The 20543-nt window shown below is 41.1% G+C and overlaps 1 protein-coding gene across 1 annotated transcript in view; it reads left to right on the top strand.

The window, feature by feature from the left end:
• The window catches only part of LOC145411591 (selenoprotein F), a 176239-nt gene that overhangs the window by 56488 nt on the left and 99208 nt on the right, over positions 1–20543 (top strand). Inside the window, exon 3 of the mRNA XM_080281600.1 lies at positions 17475–17590. Coding sequence (XP_080137726.1) covers positions 17475–17562 — 88 coding nt within the window. The 3' untranslated portion in view covers positions 17563–17590. The remainder of the gene's footprint in view (positions 1–17474; positions 17591–20543) is intronic.

Here is a 20543-nt window from a genome sequence, read left to right as displayed (position 1 = left end):
GTGCATGTAAGTACATGGGTAGTGTGATGAGTAATGATGGAAGTTCGAAGGGTGAATTGCTTGAAAGGGTACAGCAAGGAATTGCTGGTTCTTTGAAAGCAGTAATAAGAAACATGGAAGTGTGCATGGAAGTAAAAAAGTTGCTGCATGACAGTATTATGATACCAACTCTAATGTATGGAAATGAAACTTGGGCCTTGTTGGAAGGACACAAGTCAAGAGTGAGAGCAATGGAAATTAGTTATTTGAGAGGAGCATGTGGAGCTACATGGAGAGACAGACTGGCAAATGAGGAAGTGAAGAAGTGTTATATTGTGTATGTGGATGTGATAGAAAGTGTTAGGGAAAATACACTGCGGTGGTGTCGCATGTGGAGTGGATGGAAAATGAGAGACTGTTGAGGAGAGTGTATGTGAGTGAGGTGGAGGGAGGAAGAGGGAGGCCAAGGATGAGTTGGAGGGAGGGAGAGGGACGGAGAAGCCAAGGATAAGATGGAGGGAGGGGGAGGCCAAGGATGAGATGGAAGGAGCGAGAGGGAGGGGGAAGCCAAGGATGAGATGGAGGGATGGAGTGGAGAGGTATATGAGAGGAGCTGGGAGCAGGGCAGTGAAATGGTGGAGGAGTGAGTGACATGGAGGCAATTTGTTTGTGGTGTCTCCCTTTTGGGATTAAGGCATCTGGCAGTAATTGATAGATAGATAAAATGGGGGAGAGAGTAGTGGAATGGATGTGGAAGATGTGCAGATTGGCCTTGGAGGAAGGGAGAGTCCCAGAAGATTGGTAGTCAGGTATAATTATTTCCTTGTACAAAGGAAAAGGGGGAAAAAGAAATATGTGGTAATCATAGGGGCATTTGTCTTAGTGTAACAGGAAAAATATATGGTAGGATACTTACTAATAGAGTTAGGGAAACAACAGAGGAATTAGTTGGAGAAGAACAGGGAGGTTTTAGGAAGGGAAGAGGTTGTGTAGATCAGATATTCATTCTTAGATCTTTAGTGGAAAAGTTTCTCAACAAGGGAAAGAAGTTGTATGCGGCCTTCATGGATTTGGAGAAAGCATATGACAGGGTGAATAGACAAGGAATGTGAAAAGTATTAAGAATATGTGGAGTAAAATGGTAAGTTGTTGAATGCTGTCAAGAGTATGTACGAGGGTGCTAGGGCTGCGGTGCACGTGGATGGTGTGTCATAAAGACTTTGTAGTTAATTGTAGAGAAGTATATGTTAGACTTGTGGTCGAGCGGCTTTTATATCTTGTAGTAGTTTCCCCACCAGATGTCATGTAGTGACGGGAGAGGTAAAGAATAGTATGGGACTATCTTTATTTGTCTTGGAAATATTAAACAGGTATAATAGTATAAGTCCTGGGTAGCTACCTCCCTGTCTCGCTATCTCTCTCTCTCTCTCTCTGTTCTCAAGCTAATCTCCGTCTCGACCTCTCTATAGGGTCGCTTGTCTCCTTCTAAACTCTCTTTCCTGAAATCTCGTGTAGTAGGGTGTGTGTGTCCCGCACCTTCCTCATGGCAACAGAACCTTCTCACGAGAGGACTGCTGACAGCTATGAATCATCTCCTTACTGGCCGCTGTCGTCAGCTTTCCCCCGTGTAAGCGTTTAGCGCTGCTCGCCTCTCGCAAACACAACACCTTCTCATCATTTGACTTCCTGCTTCTATCTGTCTCTCTATCTATCTATTTATCTATCTATCTATTATGTAGTCCTATATTTGCTCGGCCGCGCGAAAATGACGTACCATCGACATTTAATAGTTATAATATATTAATACATACTACATACACATTATAATGAACTTATAAGCTAATTAAGTGAAATACATAATATTGTAAAGTAACATAATTGTATGAATATTGTATACATATATTATGCATAGTAAATAGTGATTATTCAGTAATATTACATTTTAAATAAGTTGAATACATATTGGAATAAATGCATTAAAGTAAATTATTTAACTGTAATACAGTATGTACTTGGGTTATTATAGTGAATTGCATACATGCAAGAATAAAAATAGTTTAAAATTAAGAATATTGTAAGAGTTACTAATATTTCATTTAAAGATAATGGTACTGGTCTGCCATATATGGGTCATTCTTCTTTGTGTTATTATTATTATTATTATTATTTTTTTTTTTTTTTTATATATATAATTAATACTATATACAAAATATATACACTTCATTCAGGGTGGTTAACTGTGATGTTAACTCTCCCCCACTAAACAATGACTCCAAATTAGCAATTCTTGCATGCATTCTGTGCATGGCCAACAGCAATACTGCAACAACAATGCAGATAATTATGAAGACAGAAGGTGCTTGGCTATACACATAATATGGGTTGAACATACTCAAACTCAAATCTTCCCAGGGCTTCATTGTTTCATTGATCAGCTGCATAGTTTCAAACTTAGGTGAAGTCAGCTTAATACTTGTGCTCATGTTTAAGTCCATATCAGGCAGTGGGTGGAAATGTTTGTGTGTATGATTGAGAATGGCGTAGTGATTGATGGTGGAAAAAGTAGACATGGATGGTGTAAATACCGCACAGTAGTCTGGTGCTATGTATAATCCTGAGGCTGATGTATGAGATGGTGGTATATCTGGACAGACTATGTAAACTGATGTGTTATGAGGGAAATAAAAAAACTGCGAGTGTCCAATGCGTTGATGGTGTACAAGTTTATCTGGAGCAAAAGTGAAGTTGCAATGATGATGAATATTGTTATTGCTGATGATAGCCATTTCACAAGGGACCGTATCAGTAGGCTGAAACGTGAAAATGTACGCAGGACAAAGATGAACAGCATGTAAGGATGTGCGGCACTTTCGCTCAATCGTTGACTCACTTGCGAAAGTGACAGTGTCTCGTCTCTTGGAGACCATGATGAGTTCGGTGTCTGTGTTGATGTTGATGATGACTAAAGTGTTGTTGTTTCTATAGGGGAAGGGGTGGATTTGGTATACTGTGAACAGGTCTTCCGTGATGAATGGTACATGAACTATCACTGATGTTGGTGTTAGTGTTGCTTCCAAGTACGGGTAATATTGCATAAATTCCCTACTGCGGAACAATGGCTTCAATTTATGTTTATGTATGCCTTGACTAACTATCTGACGTAGCTCATGAACTGGGAGTAAGTCATTTGTGATCTTGCCATCACCAGCATTCGAAATTCCTTGCATAAGTGCCCTGAAATGATCTCTAGTGTTCTCTAATTGTAGTAGAATCGTGTCAATATGTTCTGTGATGATGGAGAAGTGCTGGAAAAGGGTAACGTTACCCTCCAAGTTATTTATTTTATCTATACTCTCGAGAGCTACGTTTTCTGCTTGTTTCAGATTTTTCACAATTGTTTTCATTGCTGAGTTCTGTCCTGTGATGAATTTATCTTGGTATGTTAGTACCTGAGCTATCTTATTAAATTTTTTGTTTATTTCGTTAAGGTCATCCTCTGTAGCCAATCCAAAGATGTTCCCAAGAATTGCGCCGCCCAGATCGAACAAACCGCGCTTTTGGCGAGTACGTGTGATGTTGTTCCTGTCGCTCAGCACCTCTGTTCCAGAAGATGGGAGATCTTGGATCATGACGAGCATAGTTGACTTCGCCTGTTCTAGTTTCCATTTCGCTAACTTCACCATTTCATCCACTTCCTTGGTGATATGTGATTGTGAAACATAATTCCCTATCTTGAAGTCCAGAGTTCGCATCGGCGTCGCAAGTCTTTCTATATAAGTAGGTAAGTCATACAAGTAATCTAGACTTATTTCAGTACTCATGACATCCTTGACGATTGTAGTCGTGGCCGTTGGAGCTATGAGGCATCCTTGTCGTACTATATGCTTGGGGTCTAGGTGCGCATATACTCTTACTATGTATAGGAGAATCCATAGCATAAGTCCCTTCATCGTAACCTACCGAAAAAAATCTATTAATTTCCTATAAAGCTGTGGTTGATGATAGTGATGATGTGCGTTACGGTTGGCTGTTATTTCATTTATAGAAGGAGTTTAAATCGATATTTAATTCTCGTAAATGATGTACTGTAGATTTCATTGGAATAGTTGCACCTATGTTCGATTGTTTGGTATATGACCTTAATTTCTTTTGTAATCATTGTTGTGTTCTTGCTTGGTTTCTTGAGGTACGTTCACCTGTTCGGTTGTATCCGAGGCTGAATAATTATGTGATAATTCCCTTGAAACTCGTTTTAAATGGTCAATATGAACTTGTTTTTCCTCGCCACTTGAAAGTGACTTAATTAAAACTTTGTTTGCCTTTATGTTAATTACTCTGTATGGGCCCTCAAATTTAGGGGATAATTTATTGTCTCTCGTATGAATGACTCCGTAAACAATGTCTCCTAAGCTGATAGGTGAATCTTTTGCCTTTTTGTTAAATGCCTCCGTCATTTCTTCCTTGGACATCGTTAATTGTTTTTGCACTCTTTTGTGAATGTCCTGGAATTCACGTAAACGGAGTTTAGAGTAATCATCGTAATTGTATATAGGCATGCTGTCACCTTCTAGGAGCTCATATGGTAATTTTTTATCCGTGCCATATATAATGAAATGTGGTGTGTCACCAATGGATTTATTTATAGACCCATTAATGGAGGCCTCTACTCTGGGAATCCAATCATCCCAGCTTGCATAATTTTCACTGAGAATGTGTCGTAGCACATCTAATACCTTTTTATTTTGTCTCTCTACCAACCCATTCGATGCTGGGTGATAGGCCAAAACGTTAACCTTTTAATGTTGTATTGTAGTGTATTGAGTGAATTCTTCTGTTTGAAGATTGGATTTAAACAGGGATTTGTCATGTCTCCATGGTTGTTCAGTCTGTACATGGATGGGGTTATAAAAGAAATACAATGTAGGGCAGTGTATGTTGGAGCTGCCCTAGTGAGAGAGGGCAGTGTTTGGAAACTCCCTGTACTGTTGTTTGCAGATGATACTGTGTTGTTAAGTGAAGACGAAGGGGAGCTGCAAGGCTTGGTGGATGAGTTTGGGAGAGTGTGTAAGAAACAGAATCTAAAGGCGAATGTAGGGATGAGTAAAGTTATGGTCTTCGAGAGGAGTGAAGTCAGTGAATGTACAGTGAGGTTGGATGAGGAGGAAATGGAAAATGTGAGTGCATTTAAATACAGTACCCTCGCGTCCAGCGCGGTAATATTGTCATGCATGGGTCACGTGTTGGACCAAAAACGTGTTGGACTAACAATAGAGCTTATGGGGAAAAATGAATTATGTCAGCAACACTCGGAAAAGTCACCCTAAATAGCTACCATATACCTATACATATACTGGTACTATTGTAATTATAATAAATGGTACTGTGCTATGAATGATAACTAACCTTTTAGGATAGTGTTGGTGGGCTTGCTGGGAATGGAAGGTGGTATACAAGGCTGTAGTTAGTCCTACTGGGTCCCCGGAGGATGGCTGCTGACGTCACTAGCGGGTAATTGCTGTTGCTCCTCCTCAACCTCCCTCATAAATCCTTCGAAATCAAACCTCCCTCATAAATCCTTCGAAATCACACTCAGGATCACTATCTTCGTCTGCTTCTGCCTGTCCTAGCCCTGTAATCCTCGGCAAAGTGCATGCTTCTCACACTGTTGCCAGAGCCCCGTCTCGTGACTGTGGAAAGTGATCGCTGTCGCTGACTCGGTAGAGAATAAGGAGAAGCAACTTTGTTTATAAACTGGTACGCACGCCGATGAGAAGGGTTTCAAAACGATTGATATTTATTCTAAAATATTAATATGTATTCAGTGTCAGGCTGTAGTACGATACATTCTCTGTCGAGTCGCCTGGGTTTTGGTCACACTATTTTCCCCGTCGTATGTCGGCAGGAATCCATCCAGATGAATTCCAAATGCACTTGGTATCATCGGCAATTTTACCACGTTACTGTTCCGATTTACCATTGTATCCTCGGCAAACCTGGTATGTAGTGCCGTGTGATAGCCTTTGGCTGCCAGGATCTTGTCTTAAGTTTTTTATTATGATCACGTTGGCTTCATTCATGTTGTAGGCCTTGGCAATGTCAACTTTCCTCTCCCCTTTCTTCTTCCTCTCGATGCTTTCTAGCTTGGTGGCCTGAGGGAGGTGCCGACGCTTCTTGGGGTTCTCAGAAGGCTTCCTAGGCATCGTGAGCAGGGTAAAATGCGGTAACAGGGGCAGAAAATGCAGCAAGAAAAAAGCACCTTCCAATGCAATTATGCGACTGAGTGGCTCTGTGGCGGGAGAAATGTAAACAAAACATCACGTGACACCAGAAGCGTTTTTAATTGGGCGGCATCACGATCACGTCTCGATAGCGGACGGGGAAGGCTACTTGATCAGAAGTTTTTCATTGGCTATCATCATCATGGGAATGTCCAGTATGGCCGTGTTGGACTGGGGGTGATCGTTCTAGAGTGAACTCTGCGGATTTGGCCCACTTCTCGGAGCTCTGTGCGTGTTATGCTAACACATTCGTGTTGCAGTAATTAAATCGTATTAAATAATGTTAATTAATTGCTCATTGTGCTGGACTAACGCGTGCTGGACGCGAGGGTACTGTACTTGGGTAGTGTGATGAGTAAGGATGGAAGGTTAGAGGGTGAAGTGCTTGAAAGGGCACAAGGAGGAAGAGAGATTGCTGGTTCCTTGAAAGCAGTGATAAGAAACAGGGAAGTGAGCATGGAAGTGAAAAAGTTACTACATGAAAGTACAGTAAAAGTCCAATATTTCGGCATCCAATTCCCCGGCAAATCTGACATTTCGGCAGTTTTGAGAAATAGTCCCATTTACGAAAATCTCCGATCGTTCGGCAGATTCTCCGATTTTTTTCGTCAGTCTTGAAATTCTCCATGAGGCTCGCCAGCTAGCTACCCGCCTTTACCCGCCTTAGTGAGTGAGATAGTGAAAGTGATGGAACGAGTCTACCACTGCCATGAAGCTCAGAGGCTAGCTCTTTCTCCTATAGCATAAAGAGAGGACAAACTGTTAGACTGATTTATTTACCGGTAAATGTACACTTAAGTACCAGAAAGACCTTTCCAGTTCAATGTATATTCCTCCAGCTTGTTTCAGTATTTTTCAGACTATATTCAGTTCGGTAAATCATGTTTTCTTACTGAAAGATTTCCTCCCTGTTAGTATCGTCACGTTCTAAAGCTGTACCTACGATTGTTTCCAGCACAATGGACGAAACTCATCGTACTCAAATGTGGACTTCGTTTCCCAACTTCCCAACTGAAGATTAGGTTAGGTTACATTATTAAGTGCAGTTAAGCTAGGTTAGGCCAGGTTTAAACACTTAGATTAGAACAGTGTCTTCTGCCATTACGTTAACGAATCAAAGAGTCGTCACACCAGAACAGATAAAAACAGTGGGGAAAGATTTAACAAGAAATGTTTATTTACCAACCCAGAAATAATCAGAAAAATATAACAGACTATCAGGATGAACTGATTTGGTAAGGTGCTTTTACTGCTTACAGCAAAGCGTATGTTTACCCCCCTCAAATACTCAATGTTCGTGAGTTCAGAAATTTGTGTACTCCCGTGGCAGACCTTGAAACCATTTTTTCAAAGTTATAAAGTCAGTTTCTTTTTCTTACAGATGTGAAAAGACTCGTCTGGTACACCTGGCTTTTTCCCCTCCTCCCTAAACCCATCTTGTGATTTGTTATGATTCGTGAAAGAAAATTAGGGGGCATGTTACATTAGAATTTAAACATAAAGTTAGGGTGCATGTTACTTTAGCATTTAAACATATCGGCGAAAACATCTGGGATGAAAGGACCGCCGAGCTGTTTGGGATTGTAGAGTAGGGTCGTATAAACATACCAGTGACCTTGGTTCCCTTCCCATAATTGTTCGCAGTTTTTATGGCTCTCCCTAACTTAACGTTACTGACACTGGTACAGTAAAGCATTGTTCAAGGCTAACAGCCATAAGGGGTTAATGGAATACATTATTGTTTGTATCAATACTCTCTCTTTCACACATACACGAACGAACAAAAGAATGTGCAATAAATGTACACTTAACTGTAAGGAGCAGAAATAACTGTATGCTCTGTCGGTCCGAAATGTGTTGGGAAGCGACATCGAACAATGAATGTGGAACTGAATGCCACCTTACAAGAACACTTGAGATGAAAGTATTTTTTCTTATTAGTAAACATAATTGTTCCATTTCGTCCCCTATAATTGTGAAACTCTTAAATTTTCGTCCAAGCATACAGCGTAATAACCTTACCAATTCAATTCATATTCTCTAGTTTGTTTTTGTATTTTTCTAGTTTGTTTTCTTATTATCATAACGTTCCTTAAGCCTTACCTACGTTTGTTTCCGGCATATTGGAAGAAACTTACTCATAATTAGGGTGCATGTTACATTAGCATTTAAACATATCGGCAAAAACATCTGAGATGAAGTGGCAGGCCGCCTGACTGTTTGAGATGGTAGAGGAGGGTCGTGAAAACATACCAGTGACCTTCGTTCCCTTCCCATAATTGTTCGCAGTTTTTTATAGCTCTCCCTAACCCAACATCCCTGACACCGGTACAGTAAAGCATTGTTCGAGGCTGACAGCTATGATGGGGTTAATGGAATGCATTATTGTTTGTATTAATTCTCTCTTTCACACATACAGTACACTTAGGAACGAACAAAAGAGTGAACAGTAAATGTAAGAGGAAGAAATAACAATGCTCTGTTGGTCCGAAATGTGTTGGGAGGCGCGATACCTAACGAAAAATGCAGAACTCAATGCTAACTTACGAGAACACATGAGATGAGTATTTTTTTTTTTTTTCTGATAAGCAGACATTCTTGTTTCATTTCGTTCCCTAAAACTAGGAAACCCATTACTTTTCGTCTAAGCATACAGCCTAAAGACCTCACCAATTCACTTCATATTCCTCCAGTTTGTTTTCTGTGTTTTTCTGTTTTGAGGGTAGTAAATTACCTTCTCTTGCTGAAAGATTTTCTCTTTTATCACGTTCTTTAAGCCGTACCTACGATTGCTTCGGGCATAATGGATGAAACTCATCGTACACAAAAATGGATTTAGTTTCCCAATTTCCCAACTGGAGCCCAGGTTAGGTCAGGTTAGGTTAAATTATTAAGTAGTTAAGCAAGGTTAGGCTACGTCAGGAGTAACAGTTGCCTCACCAAACTCCATCCTACCACCCTTATGATCGAGTTAGCAAGGTTAGGCTACGTCAGGAGTAACAGTTGCCTCACCAAACTCCATCCTACCACCCTTGTGATCGAGTTGTGAGCAGGAGGTGTGGGTGGGGGCAGGGTGAGCAAGACTCTCTCTGGTTTATCCATGCCTCTCTCCCTAGAAACTGGATGCTTCCTGTTTAAACCGGAGCTATCGTACGGATAATTCTATGAATTACTATACCACTGAACCATTGGGTCAGGGCCTGGATATACCGAAAGCTGGATAATCGAGCTTCCACTGTATAGTACTGTATTCATTACAGTATTGTACAGTATCAAACAGTATACAGTACTCTCTCCAAACACATTTGTAATGATATGAGTAATGATGATAGTGTTCACCGAAACATATAAGGTACTGAGTGGGTAGGGTTTTCGATAATTCGGCAATTTTGATATTTCGGCACTTGCCTGGTCCCATAGATGCCGAAAAATCGGACTTCTACTGTATTGTGATACCAGCTCTAATGTATGGAAGTGAAGCTTGGACCTTGTTGGAGGGACAGAAGTCAAGAGTGAGAGCAGGGGAAATAAGTTCTTTGAGAGGAGCCTGTGGAGTCACATGGAGAGGCACTCTGACAAATGAGGAAGTGAAGGTGCGTTTTGGTGTGGACGTGGATGTGATAGGAAGCGTTAGGAGGAAGAGAGATTGCTGGTTCCTTGAAAGCAGTGATAAGAAACAGGGAAGTGAGCATGGAAGTGAAAAAGTTACTACATGAAAGTATTGTGATACCAGCTCTAATGTATGGAAGTGAAGCTTGGACCTTGTTGGAGGGACAGAAGTCAAGAGTGAGAGCAGGGGAAATAAGTTCTTTGAGAGGAGCCTGTGGAGTCACATGGAGAGGCACTCTGACAAATGAGGAAGTGAAGGTGTGTTTTGGTGTGGACGTGGATGTGATAGGAAGCGTTAGGAGAAACACATTGAGGTGGTTTGTCCATGTAGAGAGGATGGAGAGTGAGAGACTGACAAGGAGAGTGTGAGTGAGGTGAAGTGGGGGAGTGGGAGGGGGAGGCCAAGGATGAGATGGAGGGATGGGGTGGAGAGGTATATGAGAGAGGGGGGTGTGAACTGGGAGCAAGGCAATGAAATGGCAGGGGACAGGGCGACATGGAGGTGATTTGTTTGTGGCCCCCCCGTTACGGGATTAAGGCATCTGGCAATACATAGATAGATAGATAGATAAAATATGATAGATAAAATATGATATATTGTAAATAGATATGATATATTGTAAATAGATAAAATATGATATATTGTAAGTTAACACTTAGATACATTTCCCAATGTGAATGAATGTGTGCTTCCCAGGATATCAAATACAGATACTGTAGTTTCAAAGACCAGTCAAGGAAAATTCTTGTGACGCAATACACTACTTATGCAGAGGTGATGATATAGCAGCAATAAGATGTCACCACAATAAAATTATTCTTCATAAGGATACCCTACCTGAAATAGCAGCTAGAACTTTCAGTTTGTTATTCCTGGTCTTCTCCTTGCATATAATAATTATAATTAGTTACTTCATTCCCAATTGATGCAAATTTATTTTCAGTTTTAAGGAGGTGGGGGTGCCCATCATCAACCCACTCACTGTAGTGGTACTCTGTTTTAGGGTAGCCCAACACAAGCCAAATGATTTCCCATTAACCAGGAAATCCTTTACAACTTTGGGTGGTAACCTTAAAACCAACCAACACATGTTCCTTGCGTAACAATAAGTGGGTTCGTGGAGGGTTAGTGCCCCTCCCCAGAAAACAACTAACTAAAAATACGAACAAGAAGCCTTGGACCAGGATTGACCGACAAGTGACAACTGAGGACCGAACAATGGACATGGTACAGATTGCGACATGGAATGTAAGGGGTGCGAATGATGAGGTGAAAGAGAGAGTGTCCAGGTGCTTGAGGATGCAAATGTGGATGTATGTGGAATAATGGAGAGGTGAGACTCTGAGAAAATGGGAGTTTGGATGGGGTACTGTGTATGTGTGGGATTTGGTAAGAATGAGAGGGCAGGAGGTGGAGTTTGTATTGTTGTCTGCAAGAGGTGGAAGGAGAATATAAGAGAGTATGGATCCATTGGCTCAAGGATTGTGTGGGTAAGATTGAAAGTTTTAACTACAAATGTGGGCAATTGTATGTGTGTATGCCCTAATGCAAAGTTGTGCAAGTAGAGTGGAAGAAGAGTTTTGGACAAATGTGGAAGCATGCAGGAAAAAGTTTGAAAGGAATGAGAGAGTGTTTTTTTATTTGAGATATGAATGGAAAAGTAGGGATTGTGAAGGTGGAAGAAGTTGAAGAGAGGAGTGTGCCTGCAGAGGTGGATAAGAATGGCATTGCCCTAGTGGACATTGTGCAGGGAGGGGGTTGGTAATAGCGAATATCCTCTCTACACACAAAATGATCAACAGGTATATGTGGCAAGTGATGAGAAGGGTGGGTGGTGAACTGAATGAACGGAAGGTAGTGCTTGATTGTGTGTGTGGATGATAGAATGAGAAGGTGTGTAGTGGATGAAAGAGCATACAGAAGTTAGGGGAGTGGGCTTTCTGGTGGTGAAAGTCAAGGTTCAAATGAAATGAAGGAGTAGGAGAAGGGAAGGAAAGGAGGAAGTAGTCAAAATAAGGAGGGTAGAAATGTTGCAAGAGGATGGAAAAAAGGCGGAATATAAGAGGTAAGTGGAGGAGCGACTGGGTAAATATGATATGGAGCAGCTGGGGGACATGGAAGGTATGTGCAAGATATTCACAGAAGAAATCTGTGCAGCATGTGAAGTGATGTGTAGAGTGAAGAGAAGATGAAATGAGGTGCAAGGAACAGCATAGTGGAAAGAAGAGCTGAGACAGGCTGTGGCACAAAAGAAGCAAGCATATAGTGAGTGGATGAGAAACAAGGGTGCAGAGGAAGTTGAGAGACGGAAGAGAGAGTAAGAAGAGAGTGGATGAGGAATTTGGAAGGAATTTGAGTGTAAAGTGGAGGGAATGTAAGAAAATGTTCTGGAAAGAGGTAAAGACTGTTAGACAGGGTGAGGAAGTAAGTCGGGGAGTGAAAGTTAAAAATGGTAGATTGCTAGTGGAGAAAGGAGAAAAAGTGAGCAGATGGAGAGAACGCTTTAAGAAATTGTCGAACGTAGAGAATGAAAGTATCGTAATGCGAGTTTAAATGGCTGGGAAATGGGTAGGAGAAGGAGGGAGGTGAGAAGAGAGGAAATAGTCAGTAGGATGGAAGGAGTGGAAGTATTGAAGAAAGTCAAAATGGGGAAAGCCCCAGGAATTGATGGAGTGTGTGGTGAAATGGTGAAGCATGGGGGAAAGAGTAGTAGAATGGATATTGAAGATGTGCAGATTGGCCTTGGAGGAAGGTAGAGTTCTGGAGCATTGGAAGTCGAGTGTAATTATTCTCCTGTACAAAGGGTGAGGGAAAAAAGAAGTGTGTGGTAATCATAGGTGCATTTGTCTTTTTGTGTAATAGGAAACGTATATGGTAGGATACTTATTGACAGAGTTAAGGAAGTAACAGAGGAATTAGTTGGAGAAGAACAGGGATGTTTTAGGAAGGGAAGAGGTTGTGTAGATCAGATATTCATTCTTAGGTCTTTAGTGGAAAAGTTTCTAGAGCAGCGAAAGAAGTTGTATGCGGCCTTCATGGATTTGGAGAAAGCATATAACGGGGTGGATGGACAAGGAATGCGAAAAGTATTAAGAATATGTGGAGTAAAATGGTAAGTTGAATTCCGTCAAGAGTATGTGTGAGGGGGCTAGAGCTGCAGTTCATGTGGATAGTTAACTGAGTGAATTTTTCAATTGAATGTTGGCTTGAAACAGGGATGTGTTATGTCCCCATGGTTGTTCAGTCTGTACATGGATGGGGTTATAAAAAAGATACAAGGTAAGGCATTGGATGTTTGAACGACCCTACTGTGAGAGGGTAGTTTTGGAAACTCCCTGTATTGTTGTTTGAATATGATACTGTATTGTTGAGATGTGGATGTGGTTGAGAAGATTAGGAGAAATACACTGAGGTGGTTTGGACATGTGGAGAGAATGGAGAATGAAAGACTGACTAAGAGGGTGTATGTAGGTGAGGTGGAGGGAGGGAGAGGGAGGGGTAGACCGAGGATGTGGTGGAGGGATGGAGTTGAGAGGTATATGAGGGAGGGGGGGGTGAGTTGGCGGGAGGGTAGTCAAATGGTGGGTGACAGAGTGATGTGGAGGCGTTTTGTCTGCGGCCACCCTTTGCGGGATTAGGGCGTCGGGCTATAGATAGATTGTTAAGTAAAGATGAAGGGGAACTGCAAGGCTTGGTGAATAAGTTTGGGATTGTGTATAAGAAATAGAATCTAAAGGTGAATGTAAGGAAGAGTAAAGTTATGGTCTTCGAGATAAATAAGCCACTGAATGTGCAGTGAGGCTGGATGAGGAGGAAATGGAAAATGTGAGTGCATTTAAGTACCTGGGTAGTGTGATGAATATGGATGGAAGTTTAGAGGGAGAAGTCCTTGAAAAGGTACAGCATTGAAGAAAGGTTGCTGGTTTTTTGAAAGCAGTGATAAGAAACAGGGAAGTGAGCATGGAAGTATAAAAATCGCTTCTTGACAGTAATGTGATAACATCTTTAACGTATGGAAGTGAAGCTTGGACCTTGTTGGAGGGATGGAAGGCAAGAGTGAGAGCAGTGAAAATGAGTTATTTGAGAGGAGCATGTGGAGTTCCATGGACAGACAGACTGACAAATGAGGAAGTGAAAAAGCTTTGTGTTGTGTATGTGGGTGTGATAGAAAGCGTTAGGAGAAGTACATTGAGGTAGTTTGGCCATGTGGAGAGGATGGAGAGGGAGAGACTTATGAGGAGAATGTATGCAAGTGAGGTGGAGGGAGGGGGAGGCCGAGGATGAGATGGAGGGATGGAGTAGAGAGGTATATGTGACAGGGGGTTTGTGAGTTAGAAGCAGGGCAGTTTAATGGCATTGGACAGGGCGACATGGAGGCTATTTGTTGGTGGCCATCCCCTACGGGATTTAGGTGTCTGGCAGTAGATAGATACCATAGATAGATAGATGTAAGGAGGTATGACAGATTTTACCCTTTCCTCCTACACTAGGGAATAAAGAGGACCAGAACATGAGTTTATAACCCATTGCAGTGCAAAAGCACATAATTTTTCTCTAGCTTTTAATCTATAATATCTTTCTTTTTAAATGAACTGTCATGTCCTGCTTAATCCCTTAAGCGCGGGCATGTTAGAGGCGGTCCGTGCTCCTCATGTGGGGATATTCGCTTTCCGACTGACTTTTTAAAAATATTTGCCAAAAATCAGTTATTAGTCCTAGAATATTATAATTACATATGCATATGGCACATACCTTCAGCTTTCCCCTGGGATGTTTGTTGAGTCTTCGTCGACTACCGTAGGACTTGTGGAGACTTCTGAAGTTGGGTAAAGAAGTCTCCACTTTACACTTACCGACACTCTGTAATATGGTTACCACTGCCTGATATTATAACTACAAACACTGTTCTTTGAATTTCAAGTAGTTTGGAATCGATACTCCCCCCCAAAAAAAAAACTGTGACAGCAATGTAAATTATGAGCGCATACGAGCATTCCTCCCATGCTGGTTCCCCGATGGTATTCTGAGACAGAGCTGTCATTTATTATTTATAAACACACTCACACTTTATACTCCTAGTACTTTATTACACTTATTTATATATACAATATTTATCTATAAGTTTCTTTCAGTACTAGTAGTTTATTTTCACTCCAGGCATTCACTTTCTCATGTATACTAGCTTAGAGAGCGAAGCTGTCACTTTCATTTTCATTACTTTCACTTTCACTTTCATTACTCCTAGGATATATACTCGTATTCTTATATTACTACTTTACAATATTTATTTATAAGTCTTTCAGTACTAGTAGTTTATTTTCACTCCAGGCATTCACTTTCATGTGTATACTAGCGTAGAGAGCGAAGCTGTCACTTTCATTTTCATTACTTTGACTTTCACTTTCATTACTCCTAGTATATATACTCGTATTCTTGTATTACTACTTATTTACATTTCTATTCACATTCTTTATTTTATTTACATTATTTACATTTCTATTTTACTTACACTTTTATGCACTGTCACTTGCAGTAACTTATAAAACTATTTTCCACTGTTCAGTTATATTTACATTCATTGCTTTCACTTGCTGTTTACACATAATTTACATTTTCACTTGCACTGTTTTAGAGACCAGAAAGATCGTTGTCACTGTCCATCATTATCATTGATAAATTAGCTAGTTCACATTCCACAGCAGAGTCACTTAGCCTTTACCCCTTCCCACACGAGCTTTAGTAGGAGTAGAGGTCACAAGGACCTTTGCATGGGGCTAAGAAGCAGCGGAATTGGACAGGCGCGAATCCAACGTGACTTCACCTTGAAAGACGAGAGTAAACTGACTGCTGGGTCTAGGGGCAGTGAAGGGTTGCCAACGTCAGCGTGGTGACAGCTGCTAATATATACGCTATGAAATGATTGGCAGGAAATCAAGACAATACGAAATAAATTAGGTAGTATATTTTTATTATGAGAACAGGTCATACAGCATATTTCAAGGGGAAATGAACAGGGAAAATTAGCGAACGAGTGCACGTGGGGTATTGCCAGGTGATAATTAGCCAATTCCAGATGCATGGCACTATCAATTACCTTTTTTCTTTTTTATATATATTGTATGAGAATAAGGCATAGGGCTCATTCCAATGGATGAAATGAGTGGAAAAATCCAGGCAAGATTTGCCTAGCGCTGCGCAGCTGGGGCAGGCGGGAGGAGAGAGTAATGGAGGGGAGTCAAGAATGGGGAGAAATGGCTTAATTGTCAACAGTGGATGGGAGAACAGCTGACAATAGCAGCACTGACTATTGTTAAACACTGGCAGTACTGACAGATGATACAAGCGACCACTTCAAAGCCCGGGCTAATTCAAAATAACACAGAATCGCAAAAGTGACGCCCCACGGTATGATCCATTGCACCAGAGCGTCACGAAAGTGATGCCCCGCGGTTAAGGGGTTTACTGAAAATGCTGATTTGGAAGTTTTGAACTTGGTGATTTGTTTAGGAACCTCTGCATTTTGTTATTCTTGCCAGTTTTATGGACTGAGGATACCAGGCTATGACAGGTTGGCCTTCTCCATGGAGCTCTGACTCTAGGCAAATTTTTGAGGTTCTTTATCTTTCATTGCCTGAGAGTCCCCTGCCTTATACTAAATTTTCCAGAGTTTTTTTTTTTTTTTTTTTTTTTTTTTTTTTTTGCCAGATGCCATGTATCCCAAATGGGGTGGCCAAGTTTTTATTAATGGAAAACTGGCCATAGGCATTGTAATAACAGCATGTATATGAGTAAAAGTTGTCTCCTTTCGTCCTCATTGACCAGGCCATTTAAAATAGACTACTAACTTACTCCACTTTCCCATATTTTGTCGTCGTCCATGGAGACAACAAAAACGGAAATAAAAGCCTATAAATTATTCCTTAGTATGGTAACAGAAATTATTTTATAAATAATAATGATTGATTTCGGTTGTTATTGAAGCCCTTTTCTTTTCAGTTTTACACTACTGAAAAGTTATTGCTTGTTACCTACAAGATTTGAACTCTGCAAATTAGCCCTGACTGTTCCTGAGCAATAGTTCTGAAATTTCAAATACTGTAATTCCATTTAGATTTCCTCTTAACTAATGAACTGCTTCCCACAATTCTGAAATATACCAGTACGTGCTTTGGCATTTACTTACTGTTTTCTGCAATAAATTAACATAATACATTTCACCTTATAAACTTATAAGGAAGTGTACAGTATGTGCATCATCGCTGACCGAAATCTTCTGGTTACTTAGCCGTCACTTCGTAGGGCAGCTGTACCATTAATCCAGAGCATTTGAGGTTAGGAGACCAATGTTCATCCCTGGTAGTATCTACATGGTAGAAAATCCTCTGGCCACCTCTTGGACTCAAGCCATTGTGCTTATGCCATATTACGCTCTGACCTGGGTTCTCTGTTTCATTTTGGTTGATGCCCCCCCCCCCACACCTTTTTTCTTTTTTTTTATCAGTTAATGGGCTAAGCTTCACTAATTGTGTTAAATGGAGCAGTAGAGCTTCTCCTCAAACCTTGATTGTTGGTTAGATAAGTAATATTTAACATTATTTATTTTGCAGAGCCAACTGCAGGCAGTGCTGTAACATTGATGATGTAAATGCCATTCCAACGAAATATCCTCGAGCACAGCTTGAAGTGTGTGGGTGACGTCTTGGAGCTTTTCCTCAGGTTCAGGGTGAGTAAATTTGATCTTCTGGTGCATCGAAGACAGACAGTCTCTGTCTTGTGGTGAAGTGAAGACAGACATCATCTTAGAATGCTATTATTGTCTTGAAGTTACCCATATCAGTGCTGATTTATCCAGACTTAACCTAAATTTTCATCACACAACCCAGCCTACTGTATTTCCCGCCATATAAGGCATGCTTTTTTCTCAGAATTTTGCTTCAAAAATACCCCTGCACTTTTTATACTATGAAGGTCTTGGTTTGGGGTAGGCCTACCAGTATAAGTTGAGGTGGCTGGTACAGAAACCACCTATGTTTGGAAGCATATCACTCGATGGCCTTAGTAATTAACAACTGAAATTTATCTTCATAACTACATCATAAATAAACAGCAAACGAAGCATTCTGTGGGTTAGATATGCACACTCATGGAGCATCGAGTGATTGCACCGTGTCAAACACATTGATAAATTGTAAACAGAGTTGGCTGATTGCTTGTTAACGAATGTAAGGCAGTGATGAAAGATTTGTATGTTTGTGTATTTCCACTTTAAATAATTTACTGCAAAGTTATGATTTAATGCAAAATTATTGTCCTAACCTAACTTAACCTATTTTGTGCTATTAAAGCATGTTTGATTAAGTTGGTTAGGTTAGGTTAAATTGGGTTGGGTTATGGTTAAGTAAAGTTAATTTAGACTAGGTTAGGTGGTAGGTGGTGGAGACCATCATCCACTCACATGATGGAGTGCTGCCACTTCTTCCTTCACCTTTATCACTCTTTTTCTGTGTCTGCCCTCTCTTTTCCTATTTCTCCCAACTTTTCTGTCACTCTATATTAGTCATATTTCCATTTCAGGTGGTTTTACATTGATTGATAAGCTTAATAGTTTCCTGTAAGCCAGGAAACCATTTACAACACTGGATGACAAACATATAACCAACCCACACATGTTCCCTACGTGTCAGCAGGTGCGTTGATGGAGAGTTACTACCCCTCTCCATAAAACCACTAACTGAGAGACAAATGGCCACTCCCTACGGGATTATGATGTTTGGCTGTAGATAGATAGATAGATAGGGTTTGGTTTCCATTGTCACTTTAAAAATAAAATCTTCACTCCTGCTGTTATAGTGCATTTTTTCGACACTAAAGCATCATTATCGCATGCCTGAGTTGGGCTAAGCATGACTCACAAACTTTGGACTGGCTCACCAGCCCACATCATCATCACATGACTGAGTTTTTTTTTTTTTTTTTTTTTTTTTTTTTTTTTCTCCAGGACCTTTTAGCCATGAATGCTCATTATTTATTGGCCCATGCCATCAGAACTGGGGTAGAAGGTGAGTTTCACGAAGTACAGTACCCTCGCGTCCAACACACGTTAGTCCAGCACGATTCGGGTCCAGCACGAAGAGCAATTAATTAGTATTATTTAATACGATTTAATTACTGCAACACGAGTGTGTTAACATAACACACACAGGGCTCCGAGAAGTGGGCGAAATCCGCAGAGTTCACTCTAGCACGATCACCCCCGTTCCAACACGGTCATACTGGACATTCCCATGATGATGATAGCCAATGAAAAACTTCCGATCAAGTAGCCTTCCCCGCCCGCTATCGTGACGTGATCGTGATGCCTTCCAATTAAAAATGCTTCTGGTGTCACGTGATGTTTTGTTTACATTTCTCCCGCCACAGAGCCACTCAGTCGCATAATTGCATTGGAAGGTGCTTTTTTCTTGCTGCATTTTCTGCCCTTGTTACTGCATTTTACCCTGCTCACGATGCCTAGGAAGCCTTCTGAGAAACCCAAGAAGCGTCGGCACCTCCCTCAGGCCACCAAGCTAGAAAGCATTGAGAGGAAGAAGAAAGGGGAGAGGAAAGTTGACATTGCCAAGGCCTACGACATGAATGAAGCCAACGTGATCATAATAAAAAACTTAAGACAAGATCCTGGCAGCCGAAGGCTATCACACGGCACTTCATACCAGGTTTGCCGAGGATACGATGGTAAACCGGAACGGTAACGTGGTAAAATTGCCGATGATACCACGGGCATTTGGAATTCATCTGGATGGATTCCTGCCGAGCATACGACGGGGAAAACAGTGTGACCAAAACCCAGGCGACTCGACAGAGAATGTATCATACTACAGCATTGAACATTTAGCCTGACACTGAATACATATTAATATTTTAGAATAAATATCAATCGTTTTGAAACCCTTCTCATCGGCGTGCGTACCAGTTTATAAACAAAGTTGCTTCTCCTTATTCTCTACCGAGTCAGCAACAGCGATCACTTTCCACAGTCACGAGACGGGGCTCTGGCAACAGTGTGAGAAGCATGCACTTTGCCGAGGATTACAGGGCTAGGACAGGCAGAGGCAGGACCTTCCATGGCTGTGGACGAAGATAGTGATTCTGAGTGTGATTTCAAAGGATTTATGAGGGAGGTTTGATTTCGAAGGATTTATGAGGGAGATTGAGGAGGAGCAACAGCCATTACCCGCTAGTGATGCCAGCAGCCATCCTGGGGACCCAGTAGACTTAACTACAGCCTTGTATACCACCTTCCATTCCCAGCAAGCCCACCAACACTATCCTAAAAGGTTAGTTATCATTCATAGCACAGTACCATTTATTATAATTACAATAGTACCAATATATGTATAGGTATATGGTAGGTATTTAGGGTGACTTTTCCGAGGGTTGCTGACATAATTCATTTTTCCCCATAAGCTCTGTTGTTAGTCCAACACGTTTTTGGTCCAACACGTGACCCATGCATGACAATATTACCCTGCTGGATGCGAGGGTACTGTATTGCCCTCACCTGGAAGTTGTGGACAGCAATAGGCTAATCGGGGTCAAATATATGCTAATATTTTCAGTTAATTGTAATGCTCATTTTTGTGCCTTATAAACTTGTAACATATTAATGAAATTATGGA

This window comes from Coenobita brevimanus, chromosome 90 (assembly GCF_032717465.1).
Source record: "Coenobita brevimanus isolate Jiangsu-jjx chromosome 90, ASM3271746v2, whole genome shotgun sequence".
NCBI classification, from domain to species: domain Eukaryota; kingdom Metazoa; phylum Arthropoda; class Malacostraca; order Decapoda; family Coenobitidae; genus Coenobita; species Coenobita brevimanus.
Note: the sequence above shows the minus strand (reverse complement) of the source record. Positions and strands in the feature narration are given on the sequence as shown.